The 20,013-nt window shown below is 36.6% G+C and overlaps 1 protein-coding gene and 1 long non-coding RNA gene across 16 annotated transcripts in view; both read left to right on the forward strand.

Annotated features, from left to right (window-relative positions):
- Positions 1-20,013, forward strand: part of LRRC28 (leucine rich repeat containing 28) — a 195,197-nt gene that overhangs the window by 29,067 nt on the left and 146,117 nt on the right. For all 15 annotated transcript variants that reach the window (XR_014071622.1, XR_014071621.1, XM_081551294.1 and 12 more), the window contains exons 4-5: positions 13,262-13,299; positions 13,929-14,066. Coding sequence is in view for 13 of the 15 variants with exons in the window: in XM_081551294.1 (XP_081407420.1) it covers positions 13,262-13,299; positions 13,929-14,066 (176 nt within the window). In the remaining 2 variants the exon portion in view is untranslated. The remainder of the gene's footprint in view (positions 1-13,261; positions 13,300-13,928; positions 14,067-20,013) is intronic.
- LOC145530273 (uncharacterized) lies at positions 5,477-13,248 on the forward strand. The gene is made up of 2 exons (XR_014071626.1): positions 5,477-5,979; positions 11,785-13,248. It is a non-coding gene; the product is annotated as an uncharacterized LOC145530273 (long non-coding RNA).

Here is a 20,013-nt window from a genome sequence, read left to right on the forward strand (position 1 = left end):
AGTTCCTTTATGTTGCCAAGTTAATATTTCACAGTATGGATGTAATAGAGTTTGTCCATTCACCCACTGAAGGACATATTAGTTGTTTCATTTTTAGCTATTATGCATAAAGCTCCTATGAACATTCATATACATATTTTTTTGCATATGAGTAAGTTTTCGTTTCTCTGAGATAAATGCTGAAGAGTTTAATTGCTGAATCATATGAAAATTCTTTGTTTCATTTATTAAATTGAAATATGATTTACGTAAAATTTTAATCATACACTTTTAAAATGTATGGTTCATTGGTTTTGGTATATATACAAGATTGAGCAACCATTACCACTGTCTAATCCAGAACATTTTCATCGCCCTAAATGATGATTAATAATCATTCCCCTCTCCTAATTCCTTGTAACTCCCTGGTGACCAATAATCTGCTTTTTATTTCTATGGATATTCCTATTCTGGACATTTTATATAAATGGAATCATGCAGTATGTGACTGTTTATGTCTGGCTGTTTTAGCATAGCATGTATCATCTATGTCATTGCATATTTCAGATTCCATTCTTTTTATGGCTGAATAATATTCTGTTGCATGGATATACAGAATTTTGTTTATCCATTTTTCAGTCAGTAGACATTTGGCTTATCTCCACACTTTGGCTATGGTGAATAATGCAGTTGTAAACATTTATATAGAAGTTTGATTATGAACATATATTTTTAGTTCTCTGGAGTTTCTACCTAGGAGTGGAATGCAGTGGTAACTCTATGTTTAACGTTTGAGGAACTGCCAAACTTTTTCAAAGAGGCTGTACTATTTTGTAGTTCTACCAACAATATGTGAGGATTCTCCACATTGTCATCAACACTTGTTATATTCTGTACTTTTGATTGTAGTCACCCTAGAATGTGTAAATTGGTTTGTTATAGTTTTCATTTGAATTTTTTCTAATGACTAATCATGTCTTTTCATGTGCTTATTGGTCATTTGTATATTTTTGGGGGGGAAATATTTATTCAAACCCGTTTCCTATTTAAAAATTATAATAGTTGTCTTTTTGTTGTTCAGTTCTAAGAGTGTTTTATATATTTGGGATACTAGACCCTTATCATATATATGATTTGCAAATATTTTCTCCCATTCTGTGATTTACCTTTTACTTTTTTTGATAAATTGCTTGTGTTTTGTTACCATGTCTGAGAGACTTTCTAATCCAGTGCCATGAAGATTTACCTCCATTTTCTTATTTAAATTGTACAGTTTTAGCTTTTACATTTAAGTCTTGATACATTTTCAGTTAATTTTTGCATAGGATGTTATGTAGAGAAATAGATTTAAAGGACTAGATCTGATAGACAGAATACCTGATGAACTATGGATGGAGATTTGTGACATTGTACAGGAGACAGGAATCAAGACCATCCCCAAGAAAAAGAAACGCAAAAAAGCGAAATGGCTGTCTAAGGAGGCCTTACAAATAGCTGTGAAAAGATGGGAAGCGAAAAGCAAGGGAGAAAAGGAAAGATATACCCATTTGAATGCGGAGTTCCAAAGAATGGCAAGGAGAGATAAGAAAGCCTTCCTCAGCGATCAATGCAAAGAAATAGAGGAAAACAATAGAATTGGAAAGACTAGAGATCTTTTCAAGAAAATTAGAGATACCAAGGGAACATTTCATGCAAAGACGGGCTCAATAAAGGGCAGAAATGGTGTGGACCTAACAGAAGCAGAAAATATTAAGAAGAGGTGGCAAGAATACACAGAAGAATTGTACAAAAAAGTTCTTCACGACCCAGACAATCACGATGATGTGATCACTCACCTAGAGCCAGACATCCTGGAATGTGAAGTCAAGTGGGCCTTAGGAAGCATCACTACGAACAAAGCTAGTGGAGGTGATGGAATTCCAGTTGAGCTATTTCAAATCCTGAAAGATGATGCTGTGAAAGTGCCGCACTCCATATGTCAGCAAATATGGAAAACTCAGCAGTGGCCACAGGACTGGAAACAGTCAGTTTTCATGCTCAAACTACCGTACAATTGCACTCATCTCACACGCTAGTAAAGTAATGCTTAAAATTCTCCAAGCCAGGGTTCAGCAATACGTAAACCATGAACTTCCAGATGTTCAAGCTGGTTTTAGAAAAGGCAGAGGAACCAGAGATCAAATTGCCAACATCCTCTGGATCATCAAAAAAGCAAGAGAGTTCCAGAAAAACATCTACCTCTGCTTTATTGACTATGCCAAAGCCTTTGACTGTGTGGATCACAATAAACTGTGGAAAATCCTGAAAGAGATGGGAATACCAGACCACCTGACCTGTCTCTTGAGAAACCTGTATGCAGGTCAGGAAGCAACAGTTAGAACTGGACATGGAACCACAGACTGGTTCCAAATAGGAAAAGGAGTATGTCAAGGCTGTATATTGTCACCCTGCTTATTTAACTTATATGCAGAGTACATCATGAGAAACGCTGGGCTGGATGAAGCCCAAGCTGGAATCAAGATTGCCAGGAGAAATATCAATAACCTCAGATATGCAGATGACACCACCTTTATGGCAGAAAGTGAAGAAGAACTAAAGAGCCTCTTGATGAAAGTGAAAGATGAGAGTGAAAAAGTTGGCTTAAAGCTCAACATTCAGAAAACTAAGATCATGGGATCCGGTCCCATCACTTCATGGCAGATAGGTGGGGAATCAGTGGAAACAGTGGCTGACTTTTATTTTTCTGGGCTCCAAAATCACGGCAGATGGTGACTGCAGCCATGAAATTAAAAGACGCTTACTCCTTGGAAGGAAAGTTATGACCAACCTAGATAGCATATTAAAAAGCAGAGACATTACTTTGCTGACAAAGGTCTGTCTAGTCAAGGCTATGGTTTTTCCAGTGGTCATGTATGGATGTGAGAGTTGGCATATAAAGAAAGCTGAGTGCCAAAGAATTGATGCTTTTGAACTGTGGTCTTGGGGAAGACTCTTGAGAGTCCGTTGGACTGCAAGGAGATCCAACTAGTCCATCCTAAAGGAGATCAGTCCTGGGTTTTCATTGGAAGGACTGATGTTGAAGCTGGAACTCCAGTACTTTGGCCACCTGATGCGAAGAGCTGACTCTTAATGACCCTGATTCTGGGAATGATTGAGGGCAGGAGGAGAAGGGGACAACAGAGGATGAGATGGCTGGATGGCATCATCGACTCAATGAATGGACATGGGTTTGGGTGGACTCAGGGAGTTGATGATGGACAGGGAGGCCTGTCGTGCTGCAGTTCATGGGGTCGCAAAGAGTCTAACCTGACTGAGCGACTGAACTGAACTGAGAGATCTAAAGTTCTCTTTTTGTGTGGGATATCTAGTTATCTTACCACCATTTATTGAGATGGCTGTTCTTTTCCCAGGGCACATAGGCACATAGGCATATTTCTTGATTCTCAGTTCTATTCCATTGATCTATGTGTCTTATCTTTTTGCCAGTACCACAGAGACTTGATTACTCTAGCTTTGTAATAGGTTTAGAAATTGAGAATTATAGATCCTCTAACATTATTCTTAGTTTTCAAAATGATTTAAGCTATTCTAAATCCCTTGCATTTCCATGTGAATATTAAGATCTGCTTTTCAATTTATACCAAAAAAAAGCACTGGCTCTTACTGTTGATAATGATTGCATTGACTCTTTAGATCAGTTTGTGGATTATTGCCATCCTAACAGTATTGTGTCTTCTAATCCATGAATGTGGGATATCTTTCTATTTATTGGTCTTCAGTTTCTTTCAACAATTTTATAATTGAACATCGAGCACTTTTTAGTGTAAAAATACTGAATTTCTTCTGTTAAATTTATTCTTTTTGATGTTTTTGTACATAGAATTATATTCTTCATTTCCCTTTAGAATTGTTTAGTGCCTAGTATATAAAAATTCTTGTCTAGGAAATCCCATGAACAGAGGAGCTTGGCAGGCTTCAGTCCATGGGGATGCAAAGGTCAGACATGACTTAGCAACTAAAACAACAACAACAGTATAAAAATACAGTTGATTTTTATATATTGATATTATATCCTTCAACCTTGCCAGACTCATTTATTAGCCCTTTCTTGTTTTTGTTGAATTTCTTCCAATTTTCTGTAAACAAGATCAAGTCATCTACCAATAAAGAATTGTATTTCTTCATTTCTGATTTATGTACCTTTTATTTCTTTTTCTTGCTTAGTTGCCCTGGCTAGAATATAGAATCTTAAATAGAAGTGGTGAGACTGGACATCTTTGTGTTGATCTTAGGGGGAGAGTTTTTAGTCTTTTGCCATTAAGTGTGTTAGCTTTAGATTTTTCATAGGTACCCTGTATGTAATTGAGGAAATTCTCTTCTATACTTTATTTCCTGTTTTTAGTATAAAAGGTATTTGACTTTGTCAGATAATCTTTCCTTCTTTCATCTATTGAGATGATCATATGTTTTTATTAATGTTTGTATGTTGAACCAGCTGTGCATTACTGGGGATAATTTCCATTTGGTCACAGAGTATAATCCTTTTTTTTATGTTGCTGGATTTGACTTGCTAGTATTTTGTTGAAGATTTTTGCATTTGTATTCATAAGAGATAATGGTCTATAGTCTTCTTTTCTTTGTTTGAATTTGGTATCACAATTGTATTGGCCTTATAGAAAGAGTTCCTCTACTCTCTGTTCTTTTTTTTTTTTCTTTCCTGCTTACTCTTTTTTTTTTTTTAAAGTACCTGGTTAGTTACTTTAGTGGTCAGCTAATGATTAAGCAGAGATTTCTTTAACTACCTGAATCTGCTAAGTCTCCCAGTCTTTGCTGAGGTCTCTGTGTATGTATTGTGGCATGGCTTCCCCTCTCAGTTAGGTAGACAGTTGGCAGTGTTGCGTTAGACTTCACTTATGTGCGCTGTGTGTGCTAAATCACATTAGTTGTGTTTGACTCTTTGCCACCCTATGGACTGTAGCCTGCCAGACTCCTCTGTCCACGGGATTCTCCAGGGTAGAATATTGGAGTGGGTAGCTATTCCCTACTCCAGGGGATCTTCCCAACCTAGGGATTGAACCCAGGTCTTCTACATTGCAGGCAGATTCTTTATCATCTGAGCCACCAGGGAAGCCCTTCTTCATTTCTTATGAAGAGCTTCAATTTCAGCAGAATTGAGAGCTTAGGGTTTCTCAGGTCTTTTCCTGAGCATATGTGCAACTCTGGGCATGCATGTGACCTTGTAGATTTCTAGAAATATGCCCGTTTTTCAAAGTTCCTCTGTAAATCTTCTTCCCCAACTTTTTTGTTTAAGGTTTTTGGTTGTCTGTTGTTTGCTCTAGCTGTTATCTACTGTCTTAGGCAGCAGTGAAGTTAAACAGTTGCCTGTAATTTATCTCAACTGGGGAAGGTGTTTTTGTACTGGGCAAGCTTGTAGTCAGATCAAGTTAAAAACAGACTTGCAAGTGGGGTCTTTGAGGGAACCATGAGACAGTCAAATGACAGTTCTCTGGGAGTGAACTCCAGCTTGGTTCTGTCCCTTCTGATGCTGGCCAGGCTACTGCAGTTAAAGTGAAAAGCAATCAAAGTGTTTTTCCAGGCTTCTGCAGTGCCGGAGAGTTGAGGGTAGAACTGGGGCAAGTGAAAATGCCCCAAAGTTCACAACTTAGTCTTCTTACTGAGATGTTTGCCGTTTTTCTTAAATAAACCCTCCCTGTATTACTGCAAGTCTTTGATTTTAATTTCCAAAGTTTTGTACATGTAGTTTATGAATAATTTTTGGCAGTATTCTTGTTAATTTTATGAAAAGAGAATTTTTGGAGGTCCTTACTCTGCCGCTTTTCATATGAATTTGTAGTTTCATTAAAAACTTGCAAATAATTTTCCAGGTTGGCTGTACCATTTTACATTCTCCCCTGTAGTGTGTGATTGTTCCAGTTTCTCCACATCTCACCAGTGTTATTTTGATGTCATTATTAAAATTTTTTTTTCATTTTGATAGATGTGTGGTTTTATCTAATTGTGATTTTAATTTGTAATTCTCTAATGCCTAGTAACATTTGACATCTTTTGAAATACTTGTCATCTTTATCTTTTCTTCAGTGAAATGTCTGTTCTTGGCTGCTGTACATTTGCTATTTGGATACTTTTTTTTAGTTGTAAGAATTTTAAGAATTCTTCATATATTCTGGAAACCAGTCCTTGGTTGTATATGTTGTTTACAAATATTTTCTCCCGTTGTATACTTTCTATTTTCATGTTCTTTTGCAGAGCAAAAGTTTTACCTTTTGATGAGGTCCACGTTAACAATTTTTGCTTTTATTTATCATGTTTTTAGTATCAAGTATAAGAACGTTTTCTAATCCTAGGCCCTAAAGACTTTCTTCTTCTTTTTTCCTCTAAAAGTTGTATAGTTTTTTACTTTACATCCATCTTCATAATTCTGAAATATTTATATTTTTTGCCTTCTGGAATTAGAGTTCTTCAGTTCAGTTGAGTTGCTCAGTCATGTCCGACTCTTTGCAGTCTCATGGACTGTAGCACGCCAAGCTTCCTTATCCATCACCAACTCCTGGAGCTTGCTCAAACTCATGTCCATCAAGTCGGTGATGCCATCCAACCATCTCATCCTCTGTCGTCCGCTTATCCTCCTGCCTTCAATCTTTCCCCGCATTGGGTCTTTTCCAAGGAGGCAGTCCTTCGCATCGGATAGCCAAAGTATTGGAGTTTCAGCTCTAGCGTCAGTCCTTCCAATGAATATTCAGGACTGATTTCCTTTAGGATGGACTGGGTGGATCTCCTTGTAGTCCAAGGGACTCTCAAGAGTCTTCTCCAACACCACAGTTCAAAAGCATCATTTCTTTGACACTCAGCTTTCTTTATAGTCCAACTCTTACATCCATACATGATTACTGGAAAAACCATAGCTTTGACTAGACAGACCTTTGTCAGCAAAGTAAAGTCTCTGCTTTTTAAGTTGTATAGTTTTTCACTTTACATTTTTCTTCATTATATATATATATAGTCTTCTGGAATTAGAGTTCTTGGTTGCCAGTTACTTCTTTCCTTTCAATATTTTCTTGGTGTTCTTTTGTCTTCTGGCTTGCATACTTTCTAAAGAGACATTCCTATATTTCTTCCACAGTATGTGAAGTATCTTTTCTCCTTGGGCTACTTTGAAGAATTTCTGTTTCTTATATTGGTTTTCAGAAATTTGTTATGATTCTCTTGACATATGATTATCCTTGACATTCATTGAGCATCTTGGGTTTTTGTCTTTGTTGCTGTTGTTCAGTTGCTAAGCTGTGTCCGACGCTTTGTGACCCCATGGACTATAGCACACCATAGTGTCTCCTGTCTTCCATTATCGCCCGGAGTTTGCTCAGATTCATGTCCATTGAGTTGGTGATGCCATCTAACCATCTTATCCTCTGCTGTCCTGTTTCCTTTTGCCTTCAGTCTTTCCCAGAATCAGAGTCTTTTCCAATGAGTCCAGCTCTTCACATAAGGTAACGAAAATATTGGAGTTTAAGCTTCAGCATCAGTCCTTCCAATGAATCCCCAGGGTTGATTTCCATTAGGATTGACTGGCAGTCCAAGGGACTCTCAAAAGTCTTCTCCAGCACCACGATCCGAAAGCATCAGATCTCTGGCGCTCAGCCTTCTTTACTGTCCAACTCATGGTCTCCAACTCATGTCCATCCATACATGACTACTGGGAAAACCATAGATTTGACTATATGGACCTTTGTCAGCAAACTGATGTCTCTGCTTTTTAATACACTAAGTTTGTCAGAGGTTTCCTTCTAAGGAGCAAGCATCTTTTAATTTCCTGGCTGCAGTTACTGTCTACAGTGATTTTAGAGCCCAAGAAACGAAAATCTGTCACTGCTTCTACTTTTTCCCCTTCTGTTTGCCATGAAGTGATAGGACCGCATTCCCATCTTAGTTTTCTTAATATTGAGTTTCAAGCCAGCTTTTTCACTCTCCCTTTGCATACCTATCAAGAGGCTCTTTAGTTCCTCTCCACTTTCTGCCCCTAGAATGGTATCATCTGCATATCTGAGGCTGTTGCTATTTCTCCTGGCAATCATGATTCCAACTTGTGATTCATAAGGCCTGGCATTTTGTATGATGTACTCTGTGAGTCTGTGACTCAGTCATTCAGTCATGTCCGATTCTTTGTGACCCCATGGGCTGTAGCCCGCCAGGCTCCTCTGTCCATGGAATTTTCCAGGCAAGAAAACTGGAGCGGATTGCCATTTCCTTCTCCAGGAGATCTTCTAAATCTAGGGATCAAACCCACGTCTCTTGCTTTTCCTGCATTAGCAGGAGGATTCTTAACCACTGCGCCACCTGGGAAGCCCCAGGATATACTCGGCATATAAGTTAAATATGCAGGGTGACAATACACAGCTTGTCTTACTCTTTTCCCAAATTTGAACCAGTCAGTTGTTCCATTCAGAACATGACCTGTCTGTCTTGCGTGGCCCTGCATGGCATAGCTTCATTGAATTATGCAATGCCCTTTGCCACGACAAGGCTGTGATCCATGAAAGGTTGTGTCTTTATAGCTTGCATCAAATTTGGAATTTTTAAACATTATTTCTTTAGATATTTATTGCTATGCCCTTATCTCTGGTCCCTACTTTGGGGACTCTTACCTGTTGTTAGTTTGATATTGTCCCATAATTACTGACACTGTTACAGTTCTTTTCAGTCTTTTTATTTTTATTTTTTTTGATGTGCTTCAGTTAGGACAAATTATGTGTCTCTATCTTCAGAGTTCATAGTATTTTCTGCGTAATATCTAACCTGCTGTTAATCCCACCTAGTGGGATTTTTATTTTTTATATTTGATCTCTAGAAGTGCCATTTGGTTCTTCTTTATATGTTAACATTTGTCTTACAATGTTAATGTTTTTCTTTGAATACTTGAATATAATTATTATTTTTGTTTTAAAATTTTTATTTGCTAATTGCTTTATCTATGTCATACCAGGTCTATTTGTGTTAACTATTATTCATCCTGGTTATTGGTCACATTTTCCTGATTTTTAGCACTTTTTCATTAGATGCTGGACCTTATAAACGTTAATTATTGAGTGTTACACTTTGTTGTCTTCCTTTTTGTGCTGCTTTGTTCTGGCTTGAAAATTATTTGCAATTTAGTTTGATCCTTTCATCGCCTGTCTTTATGCTTTGTTAGGACAGGTCTAGAGTAACCTCTACTGTAGGGATAGTTTAACCCTGTTACCCACAGAATGCCTTTCAAGGATCTCATTTAAATGCACAAAGTGATCAACAAGGATTTGGTACCCTTGCTGCTCAGAACTTGAATGCTTTCTAGCCCTGTATGAGTTCTGTGGACTGTTCAGCTGTTAGGTTTTCAGTTACTTTTTGCCTGGAATGCATTTTAGAATTCAACTGAGAGTCGAAGGTTGCCTTGAAGTTTTGTTTTTCCTGTTTTCAGTAGTGCCTTCTCCTTCGGAACTGCACCCCACAACGCCCAGCTGCCTGGGCTTCCCTGAGCTCTGCTGTGTGTCGTCATGACTCAGTGAGACTTCCATTCTTTGTTGGGATCCCGTTCCTACACCCCACGGTCCACAACTTGCCTCTAGGCAAATTGGCCACAGTTTGTGTGAGCAACAAGGGAGTTGCTCACCTCACTTGTTTTTTCTCTCTCTAGCTGCCTCTTGTCAGTATCTGAAAATAATTGTTTTGTATAATCCATTCAGTTTTCTTATTGCTTATAGCAACTGGGTAAATCTGGCCCCTATTATTTAATCATGACTGGAAGTAAATGACTTGTTCCTTTAATTTAAAAAAAAATTTATTTTGGAACAGTTTTGTATTTACAGAAAAGTTGTAAAGATACTAAGTACAGAGTTCTGGTATCCAGTTTCTCCTGTTGTCAACATCTTAATACAATTTTGTGGAACTTTTGTCAAAACTAAGAAACGGACATTGGCATATTACTATTAAGTAAATATCTGTAATTTTAGTTTAAAAAAAACTGCCAACCATTTTCCAAAGTGGCTATACTGTCATGCATTCTAACAAGCAGTGAATGCATCATCTTGAGTAGAAGAAACAGCATGATGAAGACCACTTAGGTTGAAACACCATCATTTTAACTAATTTGAAATTACAGAAATTAAGTAAAGAGAAGGGACTTAAAGTTGCCAAGCCTTTGATTACAGATGACTCATGATAACAGTAATAACAATAATAGTGGTGTTCACTGAATTCTGTTCTAAGGGCTTTACATTTATTGATTCATTTAATCCTTACAATATCCCTATGTTCTTGATGCTATTATCCTCCAGTTGCACAGATTAAGAAAGTGAAAAGGTCACTGATTTTCCCCTGCTCACATGGCTAATAAGGTACAAGCTGTCTGGCTCCAGGACCTACTCTCTGATCCATTCTGCCAGTGATGATTGTTTATCAGTTGCACATCAGAAAAACTTGAGATGGCCTTGGGCGTCTATATTTGGAAGACCACTGGTGATTCTTATGTGTAGTCAGGATTGAGAACATTCTAAACTGCTTCTTCATTATAATGTAGATAAACACAATGTGTTAAAACATACTTTTTTATTTTAATGATAATAGTGAATAATTTAGTTCCTATTTTGACTCAGACATTTTAAAGTCCTTTTATATAGGTAGAATGTTCAAACTACCGCACAAGTGCATTCATCTCATGCGCTAGCCTAGTGATGCTCAAAATTATCCAAGCCAGGCTTCAACAGTATGTGAACCATGAACTTCCAGATGTTCAAGCTGGATTTAGAAAAGGCAGAGGAAGCAGAGATCAAATTGCCAACATCTGTTGGATCATCGAAAAAGCAAAAGAGTTCCAGAAAAACATCTACTGCTTTCTTGACTGCGCCAAAGCCTTTGACTGTGTGGATCACAACACACTGTGGAAAATTCTTAGAAATGGGAATACCAGACCACCTGACCTGCCTCCTGAGAAATCTGTATGCAGATCAAGAAGCAACAGTTAAAACTGTACATGGAACAACAGACTGGTTCCAAATTGGGAAAGGAGTATGTCAAGGCTGTATACTGTCACCTGCTTATTTAACTTCTATGCAGAGTACATCATAAGAAATGCTGGGCTGGATGAAGCACAAGCTGGAATCAAAATTGCCGGGAGAGATATCAATAACCTCAGATACGCAGATGACACCACCCTTATGGCAGAAAGTGAGAAAGAATTAAAGAGCCTCTTGATGAAAGTGAAAGAGAAGAGTGAAAAAGCTGGCTTAAAACTCAACATTCAGAAAACTAAGATCATGGCATCCGGTCCCATCACTTCATGGCAAATAGATGGGGAAACAGTGAGATACTATTTTCTTGGGCTCCAAAATCATTGTGGATGATGACTGCAGCCATGAAATTAAAAGATGCTTGCTCCTTGGAAGAAAAGCTGTGACCAACCTAGACAGCATGTTAAAAAGCAGAGACATTGCTTTACCAACGAAAGTCCATATACTCAAAGCTATGGTTTTTCCAGTAGTCATGTATGGATGTGAGAGTTGGACTATAAAGAAAGCTGAGTGCCGAAGAATTGATGCTTTTGACCTGTGGTGTTGGAGAAGACTCTTGAGAGTCTCTTGTACTACAAGGAGATTCAACCATTCCATCCTAAAGGAAATCAGTCCTGATTATCCATTGGAAGGACTGATGCTGAAGCAGAAATTCCAATACTTTGGCCACCTGATGCAAAGAACTGACTCATTGGAAAAAACCCTGAGGCTGGGAAAGAATGAAGGCAGGAGGAGAAGGGAACGACAGAGGATGAGATGGTTGGATGGCATCACAGACTCAGTGGATATGAGTTTGAGTAAGCTCCGGGAGTTGATGGACAGGGAAACCTGGCGTGCTGCAGTGCATGGGGTCGCAAAGAGTCAGACAGACTGAGCGACTGAACTGAACTGAACTGAACAGATATAGGTAGAACTAGAACTGAAGCAAATAATTTTGCAGATTACTGAAAAATCAGTTATCTCTTTGTTTTGGTGTCTAGGCACTCTGCCTTTTTGTGTAACACATGCAAGTGTATGTTTGTGTGTGTGTGTGTGTATACGTACATATTGTTTTCTGGCATAAAGAATTTTTAAAGTAATCTAATTAAGTAGTTAGATATTGCTTCCTAAGAGTAATGTTTAAAGAATACTTACCTTAAAATATGGATACATTTTAAAAAATAAAGTAGGGAATCATTTTGTATGCACAAAGCAAGGAATAAAATGAATCATAGAATGATTTAATTGGTTAAATTGTGTTAAGCCCAGAAGGTTAATACCCACACAAAATTGATTTAATCCAGCATATAGAAATCTTCTTAAATTTATTTTGTATCTTTCTTATTTTGTGTAATAGACTTTTTAACATTTGATATTAGGCTATAACATATAGAAGACTAAATTCTGTTTAAAATATATGAAGATTGATTGTGAGGTATAATAAGATAGTAGTTTTGAAAATAGTTTATCAAAATCTAGTTCTCTGGTCTCAAAATCAGTGATACAGATTTATTTTTAAAATATTACTATGTGATTTTCATTGGTCACTATTGTTTTCCTCTGAATAGTTGGCTGCTGACAGTTGCATGAAGTCTCCACCAGAGAGTGCTAGCGATACTTCAGTAGGGAATGTTATTTACTTAGGCTTGCCTGGACTTGTCAGCGGGTTAGACCTTTTTTATTTTTAGGAAAGAATTTGATTTCTTGTTTACAAAATTCCTCTTGCTGTGAAATAAATTCTATATCTTGACAGTTGAGTATTTTTACAGATATTGTAAATGATGAGTATTTAATCACTGCGTTCTTGGTTCTCCTAGCTGTCTTTGATTTGATTATTTTGTGATGTTATCATTTAAAAACTAAAAGTTGTGTTTTCCTATACACAGTAGTTGTTGATTTTTCTTAACATTATTAGGTGTTTTTCTGAAAACCTCCATAACTTAAAATGAACTAGAGAAACTAGTAATGTGTTTTATGAGGTTAAGAAATAATTATTTATTGTGTATGCTTTTAAAAATAGAAACTGAATTAGCAAATATCAAATAGCTTTAATATTTGCAATTCTAGCATACAGTATTATTCTCAAAGTATTATTAATTATTTTGTGCTATGCATTTAGAATAGTGTATGAAAGAAAGTCTGGTCCTTTTATTATATTCAATAAATTTCTAAGTGAGCATTTTACAGGATGATTATCTAGCAGAAGTACTAAGCAATAATAACTTTTTTTCCCTTATTTTTTCTAGGTATCTTCACTCAAATAACATAGTTGTGGTTCCAGAAGGTAAATACACTTTCAGTTTTTACTAATAGTTAGCAGGTGCTAGAGTTAAAGCTGTGCTTTATAATAGTAGAACAGATTGTCTCTTTAAACCTATTTTGGTTGAAGTATTATGGAATTTTAATTATAACACATCATTATTAGTTTCAAAGCTTTTTTCCCTCTATTTAGTAAGTCTAGTTAACAATTACAATTAAATTTAATATGTCTAAAATATTTATAATGGTTAGGTAAATTATTATCAGATAAATTGTCATTGGGTAAATAATAAAATAACTTTTAAGTTTAATAAATCGAGTTAAGCCTTTTGGTTAGCTTTTAAAAAAGACTATATATCATTTCATGAATTATTTATTCAAGTAGTTTTTTACATTGTTTTAACATTTTTTTAATCTTTTTAAAGTTTATATTATATTGAGGTAGAAGTGTTACTTCATAGGATGTTGTTTGATACTATCTTCAATAAAAATGTTTTAAAAAATTAATTTGATATATGCTTTTACTATTATGTCAGCACCAGCGATAAGGATATTAAGTATTAAAATATTTAAACTTGGAGTAATTGCATTAAAAATTGGTCTTAACACTTGAGTCAAATTAATTTTGCTTTTACCCTTCTTTTCTTTTCAAAGCCATTGGGTCCCTTGTAAAACTACAATGTTTGGATCTTAGTGACAATGCCTTAGAAATCGTTTGCCCAGAAATTGGTCGTCTGAGAGCTTTGCGTCATCTTCGATTAGCTAATAACCAACTGCAATTCCTACCTCCAGGTAATCACCGTCGGTAGCACAGAAGCTTCTTGTCTGTTCCAAGGCTATTTTTATTAATATTTCTCACTTTGTGTCTAGGCAGTGGGCTTTGGGTATATCTGTAAGTTTCTGATTGTCCGCTTGTTTGAGGAGGACGGTAAGGAACGTGGATGGACTGTGACTAAAAGTCTTTTCCCTGATGGCAAACGTAAGAAGACGGCATTTACGTTTTTGAGCTGCAATTACTAAAGTTGTGCATTGCAGTCAGTGCCCCTTCAAATCACTGCCCTGGTGAATTATTTGTACCAAAAGCTACTTTAGTTTTGAATTTCACATAAGGGAATTCATATGAACTTTGCATTTTAGTGTCTGAAAAGCAGATACATGCAGTGTTTTCTCTCCTTCTCTAGTGAGGTAAATGATGTGTATTAACTTTGATTTAATGTGAATCATATTAGAATTTAGTAGCAGTTAGAATTTAAGTTTGAGTTCTCGAACTAATTGTCACTACTGCCTACTGATCATCCTATTAGATTATGATGTACATATAGACAGTACCAAAATCCTGCCTTCTCCTGAGCTACTGTTAAATCCTTTGACTTTCTTACAAGGGATATTCAGAGATCTTTCTTTGTAAACCCGCACACTTGGAGATTCCTCTGTCTTATGTCATTTCCCATATTTTTAAAGCAGTGAAGTATGATTTAAAAAAATAGCTTGTGCTTCAGATATTACATGAAAGTACTCTGCATTCAACAATAAGCAGGAAAAAAAAAATGCAGACACCACTCACGTTGACCGGGAGTATTTGTACCTAGTAACTCTTGGTATTCCTGAGTCTTTTAGTGTATCCAAGCAAAACATACGACTCAACCAAAATTACAAATTACTGCCTGCCTTAGAACTTCATGTTAAATCCATGAATGAATTTATAATTTAAAAAATACTTTCTCCAAAGTTTTTCAAGTACAGAAATTTTTAATTGAAACAATAGTTGATTAATTTTTAGACTTTATGTGCTGACTTTAATATATACATTCAATATTGTATACAAAAATGGTATTAGTACAGCAGTTAACTCTGCTTAAAAAATATTTTTTAACCTCATTTAAAGTGTCTTATAACTCTACTTAGTACAAAAATTTTTAATATGGTGTAGCAGTATGATCTTTGCTTTAAATTTTGTTGTATGTAATCAAACTCAGTGCTGCTTCATCATGAAGCTTGATTTCATCAAGTTTATGTATTCACATACTCAGGAAATTAGATTCTCTTTCAGAGATTGTATAGAAAATGTATCAGCAAAGATATACTTTAGATTTTCAGAGTATTTTTATACATTAGCTTATATAAGATATATTATAGAGTCAAAATGCATGGATATAATACTGAATATTTTAGATTTTATAGTATTTTCAAATATGAAATTCATAAAAGATATGTTATAGAATCAAAATGCATGGCAATAATACTGTGTTCATAAGCCTCTTTTTCTATATGTTTAAAGAACGTACGAGTAACACAACTCTCTGTTAAAACATTGTTTGTATTCTATTCTTCTGTTTTTTCCTGTAATGTAAGAACATTTTGTGGTAAAATGTAACCATTTCCTTTCATTATATACTGTCAGAGGTTAAGGGTATACTAATAATGTCATTGACTGCATCCTAATAATCAGTGGAGGGTATAGATTTCCTGGCTGCCTTCATGTAATTTTAAATTTAAATCTCAGCTGTTTCATAATAGATTTGAAGCATTTACTTCTGATTTTATCTCCCTAGCTTATTTCTGTTGCATGTATTTGTTTTTGCTTGTTTTAAGTAAAATGACATACAGCAGTATCTATGTATTTTGAGTAGAAACTTTTGATTAAGCTATGTATATAGTTGTTTTTTTTTTTTTTCTGGGCCATCATAGGTACAATGCTCTAGATCTTACTAATTTTTTAGTTCACTTTATGTATGTCTTTATGAGGTAACTTCAATGTTATAATTTCAATGGGAGAGGGGCTTGGGTACACATCTACCAAGTGTACCCAGTCATTAGGGACATACTATGGAAAAGTATTTTAACTGTAGTAAAAAATGTGAGGAATTGCCACATGGTGTCCATTTGATGACCGTCGACTCCAGTTGATATCTGTTAGCCTCTTCTGTTAATATCTATTTCATGCTATTGGTATAGTCTTATATGTTATATTTCTGTGAAAGACTTAATAATATTTTATTATGTGTGTTTTTTTGTAGTTGAAAAAAGTTTGGATGTGATTTCACATTCAATATTGAAAATTTGAAAATTTGAGAGCAGTATATGAAATGTTTAAAATATCTAAATGGCTAATAGTTTTAAAATTAGGATCTAAGAATGGATTACAGGGGCTTCATGAATGCCCTCAAATTGTATGGACAGTTCGGTGTTTGTGAGTATGTACATACTGCTCTAAAGAAGGTCCAGTGCGTTTATGAATTTCTCAAACAGGCCCATGACTCCTCGTATAGTTGATTCTCTTGGATTGTCAGTGCCCATTCTTTGGGAATGTCCCTTCCCCCTTCTGTTGGATTCCAGAGTACTGCCATTTTTCTACCTTGTACATTGCTTTCTCTCCACAGTTCACTGATCCTGGTGTAGGTCATCAGAGCAAGACCAGTGCTTTTCCTGGGCATTTTGAAAGAGACTGTAGGGGAGAAGCAAAGAGAACAAGAGAGAACAGGGGAGGGTGAAAAAGGAAATCAGGCATCTTTTCTCTCTGGGCTTCTACACATGCTGTGTAATCTTGTGAGACGTGGTAGTAGCCATGTGGGCCGGAAAACAAAGAGAAAAAGATGAAGTAGATACCTCGAAAGAAGATGGAGTCCGAGACTTTGTAAGTTTTCTCTAATTTCCCCATCACTGATTCTGTTCTTAAGGCCCATGAAGTGAAGTGTTAGTTGCTCACTTGAGTCTGACTCTGGGTGATCCCATGGTCTGTTCATGGAGTTCTCCAGGCAAGAATACTGAAGTGGGTTGCCATTCCTTTCTCCAGGAGATCTTCTGGACCCAGGGATCAAAGCCAGGTCTCCTACATTGCAGGCAGATTCTTTACCATCTGAGCTACCAGGGAAGCCCTGTTTAGGCCCATAGACTGTGCTTAAGCTAGCTCTAATTGGCTTCTGTGAATTGCCACCCAAAGAGCTCCATGTAAAATAGCTGCTCCAAAGGCTTGATTTTTGTTTATTTTGCATAAATAAAAATTGTGTATATTTAAAATACATAATGTTATATTTGACATATGTGTATATTGTGAAATGATTACCACAGTCAAACTAATTAACGTATTTGTCACCTCTCAGTTACTCTGTGTGTGTGTGTGGTTCAAACACTTGAGATCAACTCTCTTAGCAAACTCAAATACAGAATACATTATTATTCAGTTGCCTTTTAAAAAACCTTTTTTTATGGTAAATTTTAAGCAGAATAGAATAATAAGCCCTTATGGACCCAATACCTAACTTTAACAATTTATCTTGGATTTATCCTCTCTTATATTTGTCTTTTGTTCTTCATATTTTTATCCTCTCTTTTTTAAAGTTTTTTTAAAATTAGGATAAAATTGACATACAGTGAAATGCTCAAGTGTATAGTCCTGAGTTTTAACAAATGTATGTACTCATGTAACCAGCATCTTATTTGAGATACAGAACATTTCCATTACTCCAGAAGGTTCTCTTATACCATTTCCAGTCAATCTGTTTGCTATAGGCAAACTCTATTCTGATTTCTCTTACTATAGATTAATTTCATCTGTTGTTGAAAATAAATGGGAACATGGAATTCTGTGTTTGACTTTCACTCAAAATAAAGGTTTCAGGATGCATCCATGCTGTTGTATGTGTCAGTAGTTCATTATCTTTTTTTTGCAGAGTAGAATTCCATTGTATAAACTGCACTTTATAAGTTATTTTCCTCCTAATGGACATGTCAGTTTTTTTTTTTTTTCTCACTTTGGGCTATTATCAATAAAACTAATATGCATGCATGCATGCTAAGTTGCTTCAACCGTGTCCAAGTCTGACTCTTTGCAACCCTGTGGACCATAACTGGCCAGGCTCCTCTGTCCGTGGGGTTCTCCAGGCAAGAACACTGGAGTGGGTTGCCATGCCCTCCTCTGGGGCATCTTCCTGACCCAGGGATCAAACCCACGTCTCATATCTCCTGCATTGGCAGGCGGCTTCTTTACCACTAACAACACCTGAATCCCTATAGACATTCTTGTATAACACTTTTTATGGACTTACATTTTCATTTCTCTTGGGTAAATATCTTTTAGGGGAAATGTGATACATAATGTAGGTATATGTTTAACTTTGTAAGAAATTGCCCAGCAGTTTTTTTTTAATTTTTTAAAAATTATTTATTTTAATTGGAGGCTAGTTACTTTACAATATTGTGGTGGTTTTTGCCATACACTGACATGAATCAGCCACAGGTGTACATGTGTCCCTACATCCTGAACCTCCCTCCCCATCCTATCCCTCAGGGTTGTCCCAGAGCACTGGCTTTGAGTGCCCTGCTTCATGCGTCAAACCTGAACTGGTCATCTATTTCACATATGGTAATATACATGATTCAGTGCTTTTTTCTCAAATCATCTCACTCTCACCACCTTCTCCCACAGAGTCGAAAAGTTTGTTCTTTGCTGTATCTCTTTTGCTGTCTCACATATAGGATTGTTGTTACCATCCTCCTAAATTCCATATATATGCATTAATATACTGTATTGGTGTTTTTCTTTCTGACTTACTGCACTCTGTATAATAGGGTCCAGTTTCATCCACCTCATTAGAACTGACTCAAATGCATTCTTTTTAATAGCTGAGTAGTATTCCATTGTGTATATGTACCACAACTTTCTTATCCATTCATCTGCCGATGGACATCTAGGTTGCTTCCATGACCTGGCTATTGTAAACAGTGCTGCAATGAACTTTGGGGTACACCTGTCTCTTTCAGTTCTGGTTTCCTTGGTGTGTATGCCCAGCAGTGGGATTGCTGGGTCATATGGCACTTCTATTTCCAGTTTTTTAAGTAATCTCCACATTGTACTCCATAGTGGCTGTACTAGTTTGCATTCCCACCAACAGTGTAAGAGGGTTCCCTTGTTTCCACACCCTTTCCAGCATTTATTATTTGTAGACTTTTTGATGACAGCCATTCTGACCAGTGTGAGATGGTACCTCATTGTGGTTTTGATTTGCATTTCTCTGATAATGAATGATGTTGAGCATCTGTCATGTGTTTGTTAAGTGGTTATATTAATACCATTTTATGCTTCTCATGGAAATAGAAGAGAGTTCTAATTACTCCAAATGTTTGCTAGTATTTGATATTGTCTGTTTTTTGCTAGTATTTGGCTTTGTTTAACTGTAGTAATGGAGAGGTTGTATTGAGTTGCTTTAATTTGTATTTAACTGAATTTGTCTTTTCCTCTTGACTAGGGGTATTGAGCACCTTCTGATGTATTTGTGGGGTATTCCAAATCTTTCTGAATTGTAGGCGGTGTCTCCCTGTTTTACAAACCAGCAGCACGATTAGGTTGTTGAAGAATTCTCTGTGCTTTCTAGTTCTGCCCCTTGCTTTCTGTGCCTTGAAAGCTATAGTAGCCTTGCTGCCCAGTCATTGGCCTGTGTATGGCAGCCCTGTGCCCTAAAAGTGGGTCTTGCCTCTGCAAAGTTTCTCTTGGCTTCCCTGTTATCTTCCATTTCAGGCTTTCCTCAGCTCAAAGCCTGGAGGGTTTTGTGGAGATGATCTCAACTCTCTTCCCTTGCCCCCATTTTTGGTGAGGACTAGTGGGAAAGAGTTTGTGAGTGTGTGCGTGGTAGAAAGGGGGGAACACAGGTAGTTCATGCAAGCTCTCTCTGTGTCTGGGGCTCCTCTGGATTGTATGCCAGTGTGCCAGGCAACGTATAGCCCTTCAAAGCAAAGTTAGACT

This window comes from Giraffa tippelskirchi, chromosome 12 (genome assembly GCF_054371585.1).
Source record: "Giraffa tippelskirchi isolate mGirTip1 chromosome 12, T2T-mGirTip1v1.2.pri, whole genome shotgun sequence".
NCBI classification, from domain to species: Eukaryota; Metazoa; Chordata; class Mammalia; order Artiodactyla; family Giraffidae; genus Giraffa; species Giraffa tippelskirchi.